This window comes from Ostrea edulis, chromosome 4 (genome assembly GCF_947568905.1).
Source record: "Ostrea edulis chromosome 4, xbOstEdul1.1, whole genome shotgun sequence".
Taxonomy (NCBI): domain Eukaryota; kingdom Metazoa; phylum Mollusca; class Bivalvia; order Ostreida; family Ostreidae; genus Ostrea; species Ostrea edulis.
Window position 1 is genome coordinate 87,721,505 of NC_079167.1, and position 8,070 is coordinate 87,729,574.

At 35.8% G+C, this 8,070-nt stretch overlaps 1 protein-coding gene across 1 annotated transcript; it reads right to left on the minus strand.

Annotated features, from left to right (window-relative positions):
- Positions 1-799: 799 nt before the first annotated feature.
- On the minus strand, positions 800-6,714 carry LOC125669220 (uncharacterized). Its single transcript, XM_056164132.1, has 5 exons — positions 5,207-6,714; positions 3,698-3,903; positions 2,345-2,479; positions 1,862-2,089; positions 800-1,163 (listed from the first exon to the last, which is right to left on the minus strand). The coding sequence occupies exons 1-5, from the start codon at positions 5,359-5,361 to the stop codon at positions 937-939; spliced, it is 951 nt and encodes a 316-aa protein (XP_056020107.1). The 5' UTR covers positions 5,362-6,714; the 3' UTR covers positions 800-936.
- Positions 6,715-8,070: the final 1,356 nt, after the last annotated feature.

The following is an 8,070-nucleotide window of genomic DNA, read 5'->3' on the forward strand; positions in this document are numbered from 1 at the left end:
AATTTCATAAAACTGTTTCTTCACAAAAATATACAAACTTTTCCGATAGTTATTGCCCTTCGATTCAAAAGTTTGAAACTTATCGTTGATTATTCATTTATAACATAAACTTTTAAAGAAGTTTATTTTTAACAAGATTTTTTACAATAACTATCGGAAAAGACTCCAACAAAATTGATGTTGGAGTTATAGTTATAGTTTTCCCCTAAAATAGCTCTAAAACTTCATTGTTATTTCGGATTTCTAACATTTGGGTTAAGCATCACTGAAGAGATATTATTTGTCGAAATGCGCATTTGGTATACATCAAAATTGGTACCGTACAAGTTTTACATTATGCCCCCACCTCTATTTTGTGCTAATGAACATATACATACAACCTCGCATTGGGTCAAATGCTGTCTGACGTGTTTCATACCGATTGTTAAGCCGTTCTTGGCACACTGATTTTGACTACGGATAACTCCGTTTACCTGATCAGGATATAGGGCTCACGGCGGGTGTGACCGGTCAACAGGGGATGCTTACTCCTCCTAGGCACCTGATCCCACCTCTGGTGTGTCCAGGGGTCCGTGTTTGCCCAACTATCTATTTTGTATTGTTTATAGGAGTTATGAGATTGATCAATGTTCGTTATCTTCACTTTGCATACATTTGCATACATGTATTATCTATATATTTATACCCTTGGAAATATTGTTTGTATAATTACAAAATCAAAGTTATGTACCTCATGTACCATTGTGAATGGTTTCAGCGGATAAATGAAATAAACACCTTGAAGAAAAACGTGAAAACGTAAAATTACGATATTTTTAATGCATTGTTTTACAATCCGAGGAAACCTATTGTTGTTTGATTTATGGAGTTCAAAATTTAATATAGCCACTTATAAAACATGAGGTCTAAAATATTTCATTAAAATACAGAGCCGCTTCATTTTGTCTCCTCCAGAAGCTGTTTGAGCCACCGTTTGAGATGAGCCTCTCGAGCAGGGTTGGGTTTATTTTGTCTGGTCCCAAAATATCTGTTCCGTGGGTTCTTCGATCTGCGCGTATTGGTGGTGGTGGTCACGTCTACGGTCCCGGGGTAATCGTTACAGATGGTAGCGTCAACTCCTCGTTCGTCGACATTGCTGCACAAGTATCCCCACTCGGTAAGATCTGGAAATATAGAGGAAAGAAATAAAGTTGAGGTTTATTGAATATTTCGGACAAATTGTTTTCACTTGAATTTTCTCTTGATTGTTCAACGCACATTCTATTGTAAACGTACACCTTATCGATCCTCACCTGATGTCATAGGTTTTTGCCAAACTCTTTATTAAATCAAACTTTGAGCAAGATAAATACATACATATCTTTTAGGTGAACTTTATTCACTGAATAAAATAAAAAGCTGGTGTACTATTGATAGTGAAAAAGTTTATATTTTTCATAGATAATCAATTATTTATCATGAAAAAATATGTTGTCACAGGCAATAACTTTTATGCTTGTATTTCCTCTACTGTATGTCTATTTTATAATGATTTCCCTAATATCTACAGTTAATTTATACATGTTTATATATTAGCAGTTTTTCTATTGTATCATGTTTTTTATCCGTTTTTATTATTCTGTTTTACGAGAGAAAAAAATCGATTTTCTGATGTTGACCTATACTTCTGTTTTTGTATGTCTGACATCTTTAAAAAGGTGGTAACATACATAGTCCTTTGGTTATTACTAAGTTAAACTATATTGAATGGAAATTAATACAGTTTATCCACCTTAAACCATTAATATTTATAAGTCACATGAGGGTGGAGCTACCGTAAATGGTCTGTGATACTGTCACTAGAGACCCCAAGCTCTCTTACCGGTCCCAACCTCCAAATCACAAACATACGACACTGCCTTTCGGTTAGTTCTGGCGTCGGATCCCCAGAAACATCCCAACACATAAGGGAAGTCAAAGGTCAAGTGATATCGATACTTCCCGTCCACCATACGGCCGTGACAAATGTCAAGGTCATCTGAGCTCAGAGGTTCATCGCCTTTGTCGGAAGCGTATGGACCGTAAATTGGAAAACCGTCGAGAGCGACACCTGTAACAGAGATAAAGTTTTTCATATATATTTTTTGAATTCATTTATTCCAAATATTTATTTCAGGTTGTAGTATTTGTCAACAAACATTTGGATACAAAATAAAGGACAATGACGGTCATTTTTGTTCTATCTCAAAAGTTTTACGTACAATTGTACGAGATGATCAATATATGATCTTAGAAAATTCACTTACGCAATCCTAATTCCTCCTTCTTTCTTACAATGGAGATATAGAACATGTAAGGAACCTACCAATGAACTGGTCATGCTCTGCAGTGTATGTGTCCCCACAGTTGTCGGACCCTGGAGACTGGTGGTAGTGGTAAACTCCCTGGCCATTCGTATGACCGTTACAGCTGTCAAATGTTTCCGAATCGTCTCCCTCCACTGCACATAAAATGGAACCGGAAGTGCATTTAGACTAAAGTTGAACTGATCATCTCATGTGTTATCATCGTTGTCCAGTCTAGCTATTTTAACAATTTTATTCGAATGATTTTGATTATGGATAGTGTTCAGAATGGTAGTGGCCACGAAGGGCCTACATATGTACAAAGTCGAACGATATCTTGCCGAGACCCTAAACATGGAAAATTTATATTTGCATTCCAGTTTAATTCATAAGCTTTAATTAGTTCCAACAGTTTGATATAGAAAAATAAACACTTCAAAACTGACATCTAGTAGCGGCTTGTCTAGTGTAGCGATCTACGTGAGCGGATCATAGGATCTGATTTTAATCAGGTTTTATAACCTAGTTACTATGATCTTGAAAGCAGCCCTTGTCATATACAGTGACATCCGTCTAATCCTACTTGCACTGGGAGACAATTTTTTGTCGGAATAAAAAGCAATGAAAAAGAAATTGAGAATGACAATAAGGGTCGGGTTGCACAGGTGTTGGACTAGGCAGTTTTCACTGTATAAATTGTACCAGCACCTGTCCCGGTATTCAACGGATGTCGAGTAAAACCTTAGACATCTAATAAAGGTAGTGCTCGCGGCGGGTGTGACCGGTCGACAGGGGATGCTTACTCATCCTATGCACCTGTTCTCACCTCTGGTATATCCAGGGGTCCGTGTTTGCCCAACTTTTAATTTTGTATTCGTTATAGGAGTTATGAGATTGATCACTGTTCGTTATCTTCACCTTAATAGGAGTTATGAGATTGATCCCTGTTCGTTATCTTCACCTTTATAGGAGTTATGAGATTGATCACTGTTCGTTATCTTCACCTTTATAGGAGTTATGAGATTGATACCTGTTCGTTATCTTCACCTTTATAGGAGTTATGAGATTGATCACTGTTCGTTATCTTCACCTTTATAGGAGTTATGAGATTGATCAATGTTCGTTATCTTCACCTTTATAGGATTTATAAGATTGATCACTGTTTGTTATCCTCTCCTTTTCGTCATAAACGAAAGTCGTGGATCTTTGAGTATGACCTTCACACGATAATGAACTCTCACTGGTTCGCTCGTAAGCATAGGTCAAAACCTGGTATTTTATCTAAAGTTGGCAACGTCTCTTTATCATGTGAAAAATTCTCGAACGGGATGTAAAATATGTAAAACAAATAAAATTAAACATCATATTTGTACCAGCATTCAGATCAGCACTGGTGAGAGGGCTGTAGAGGGCGACACCAGTCTTGGTGATTCCAATCGTTCCTTTTGGAAGATTTGCGGGAGTGCACGCGAACTCCAACTCTTTGTCGAACGTGTACTCGAAGTCTTGGGCGGTAGCCGTTAATGGGTTAACTTTTTCCATGTCATGGTCCGGAAGTCCGTTTGATGCTATAACATAACTGAAACAGAGTAGTACGGGTTAATAACACATTGCCACATTTTCCCCCCAAACGGAAGTACATGTACGTCATTGAGGAACAATTTAAAACCAGGACATGAGTATATTTTTGTCCTTTCAAAATCCATCACCTGTGTGGTAAGAGAAAAATCGTTCGATTGGCAGTCGAGAAGGTTTTTTTCAAGGCTTCATTGCTGTTTTAATTAATTTTACACTAAAATATCAAAATGTTTTGCTAATGGGGCAGAACGTTCAATATCTAGAATCATGACTTCTTACACATATCCTATGATTTTCAATCACGAAAATTTTGATCTGTGTGTTTTTCTTTTGAAACATCAGACAACGCGTCATTAATGAATATCAGCACCCGTAGTCTGTAGGGCGATTACCATCAATGAATATCAGCACCCGTAGTTTCTAAGGCGATTACCATCAATGAATATCAGCACCCGTAGTCTGTAGGGCGATTACTATCAATGAATATCAGCACCCGTAGTCTGTAGGGCGATTACCATCAATGAATATCAGCACCTGTAGTCTGTAGGGCGATTACTATCAATGAATATCAGCACCCGTAGTCTGTAGGGCGATTACTATCGATGAATATCAGCACCCGTAGTCTCTTGTTTCTGTCCGCCTTACGGCACTTCTAGTAATGTCAATTTAATGGATGGACGCCGCTTTGGTTTGTACCCAAAGAAATATCAGGTTAAACATCATTAAGTAATGTCAACAGAACTTTGACCATGAAAACCGGGGGGGGGGGGGGGGGGGGGGGAATCAGGTACTTAATTTCAACACTGATTACATGTGCTTTTATAGCTACATGTATCTGGAATTTGACATAATGTTGATTAACCTAACGTAGACCTCGAATTTAATAAACGGAGACTTCGTTCTATCAATTTGTAAATTATTATTTTGAGTCCCTGATCTTCTAATTAATCCAAATTAGTCTGGTTGCACTATTGAAACATTTAAAATTAAGCAATACAAAATTTAAAACGTTCAAGCTCCATGCATAAGAACAAATCGTTTACATAATTTTAGTGTGTAAATGCAGATGAACAATAAAAAGTCATTACATTCAAATGTTCCTTAATTGTTTAAAACAATTTTCAGTAAGAACGATACACTTTCAAAGAATAATACGGTAATTTTGCTCAGACGTATCGTGTTGAAATTAAAATAACAGTTCAGAACAGCTTTCATTTTATTTTTCAATAAAAAAAAATTCCACAGAGGAATATACTCTAAAGAATGCGTTATACAACAAACAATTTATATAGAAATATTCTTACTAGGAGTCGTATTCCGTGAGAGTGACCTCCCCTCCTTGGTTCTGGCTGTTATAGAACTGACCCCTCTCCGCGGCAGACAGACCCTCCGTGGCCCCCAGGGAGGCGGCAGGGAGAGTCAGCAACGCAATGACCGGTAAAAGCATGAAACTGGACATCTAAACCAAAAAGACAATCACGAAAACTTTAGATTGTACAAAATGTGTTAATTAATCAGAAGCACATTTCCAGCCACAGGTAATCATATTGCTTGGGTTCGAATTTACTATTAAAGAGTACATGTGAATAGAGCGCCAAATTAACATAAACTCAAATAATTGAAGATATCTTCAATTATTTGAAGATAACATCAATTCAATTTAATTGAAATAATGCACGCATTAAATCAATTATTACTCTCTTCAATTCATTGAATGAGAGCAATAATAGATTTGATGCGATCATTAATTCAGCTATTGCTCTCTTCAATTCAATTGATCAGGGCATAAATTTCGTAGAAATATTGCTCGCAATAATTAATTTATAGCTCGGTATAAATAATTTGATGATCTCTTTAATTCAATTGAAGATATCTTTAACAAATTACAATATTTTTGCATAAGGAATTAATGCGCGCATCAATTCTTTTAAAGAGAGCAACAATTCAATTAAAGAGATAATTAATTCAATTGTGGATATGTTGAATTGAAGATTGAATTATTGCTCTCTTGAAATGAATTATAGATATCATTAATTCAATTGAAGAGAGCAATAATTCAATTAATGCGTACATTAAATCAATTATTGCTCTCATCAAATGATTTAATGCGTGCATTATATCAATTATTGCTCTCTTCAATTGAATTGTAACGTGCATCAATTCAATTGTTGAGATCATTAATTCATTTGAAGAGATTATTAATTCAATCAAAGTGCGCATCAACACGCAATTTCCGAGTTGCCCAATAGCTATTTCCCTTTGTGGAACTCTTACGCACAGTGAGACGCAAACATACTTTCCTCCACACGCGGTGGGTACAGATGCTTATCGCTGCTTTCATATATTGCCTAAGGATTATTATCAGACATCAAGTAATTACCCAAACTGCTGGAACACACAATTTTAGTAAGTTTATGAGTATTTGATAATAAAATAGCTCAAACAAAAATCGATAATCACCATCTTTCATTGGTTAAAGTAATATGATTACGGTGTGACCGTTGGGGCGAGCGCAGCATATCTGAATACATTTTCAAAAAATTTATATTGAAAACAAGGAAAACTTATCTGGTTCACTGTCAATACGTAGGATTACTGTCTTGCTCTTCTCGCCAATGTAGGAACCAGTTTAGCGGGAAATGCAACGAGCGTGTTGTGACGTAGCCTGGTAGTTGTGACGTGACTGTTTACATTTCTTTAGACAATATTTCAAAAAGAAAAAGAAAGGGGGAAGAATATGATTTTCATCCTTTCCTTTCAAATAAGAAAGGTTTGTAATACTTCAAAGATTTTTTTTATTGTTATTTTACGAATCGAACCATCCGCCATTTTGTACGAGGGACTTCTGGGATTGGCGTCAAAAAAAAATTCATGTTAGAGGTTGAGATTTAGCTCGGATTATTTCCCGCTCTCTAGTCATTAGAGCTCGCAGTACGAGCCAGCGCCCTCCGCGCTGGCTCGCTGCGCTCGCTATAACTCGTGCAGAAGAGGAATTAAAAAAGATATTTCATAACTTTTATCCTTGTTTACATAGCTAGTCTATAATACATACACACATACATCTTGTACCCACCCAAGCATTCAACAAAATACTGAACGTACCTCCATCACAGAAGGGCTGATGTCTCGAAAGTTGCATATTCAGCTATCATCAATTCAATTAATGCACGCAATAATTCAGAATTGAAGATACTTATTATTTGAAGAGATATTTAATTAAATTGTTGCTCGCATCAAATGAATTGTTGATATCTTCAAATAATTGAAGATATCTTCAATTATTGGAGTTTATGTTAATTTGTCGCTCCATACATGTACATCATTCGATATCATTTTTAGATTTAATTTCTTATCCCAATTCATAAACTGAAGTCCGTAATAGCTCCAAGTGACTGAAAATTGTAAAACCGTTTGCATTTTCACTTTTCACTGTCATTGTGACCGTGCCACTAACTAGACAAATCAACATCATAAATCGTCAAACATCTGTATCACGTATTTAGACATTTTTATCTTTATAAAGACTTGTTATTAGCATCATTTATGTATTATAAGGAATTAATATTGATGAAAATTAGGATTTGAGTCTCTAATTCGTTAAGAGTCCTTTCATCCTTTTGTGGTAATCAGTTGTACCGGTCAAAATGGCTGTGATAAGTGAAAGTGCAGACGGTTTTACAATTTTCAGACACTTGCAGCTATTGCGGACTTCAGTTTATGAATTGGGGTTAGAAATTCAACTTACAAATGATATCTAATGCTACATATTCTATGCGATAGCTTGTTATAATGCTCAAACATTCTAAAAGTCGACCAAAATGAAAGGCATTTTTCCGAATTTATTTTTGCATATCTGAATTTCGTGATGAAATATTAGAATACAGAGTATAATTTTACATCATTTAGTTTATTGTTTTAACATCGGCTAACTTGGGTTCCCTATATTTAGAGTTCTATACCTTTACTCTTTATAGTAAATTTTAACCCAAGCGATATAATTGCCTGTGGGTTCTATATACAATATATATCCAAATAAAGACCATATACAAGGTACAAGTGAAGAGAGCAGAGGAAGTGTAGGTGAAGTGGAGGAATACTGTCTTTTTTAAATCAGACAGTTATCTAACGTCACTGAGACTTTTACAACACGAAAAGTTTTAATTGGCGA

Bases quoted from the DNA above. Each gene is read 5' to 3' on its own strand.
- LOC125669220 (XM_056164132.1), bottom strand. From the start codon at position 5,361: ATGTCCAGTTTCATGCTTTTACCGGTCATTGCGTTGCTGACTCTCCCT. The intron at 2,090-2,344 runs GTAGGTTCCTTA...TCTCTGTTACAG, and splicing joins AGAGCATGACCAGTTCATTG to GTGTCGCTCTCGACGGTTTT. The intron at 1,164-1,861 runs GTAAGAGAGCTT...CTATATTTCCAG, and splicing joins TGATTTGGAGGTTGGGACCG to ATCTTACCGAGTGGGGATAC.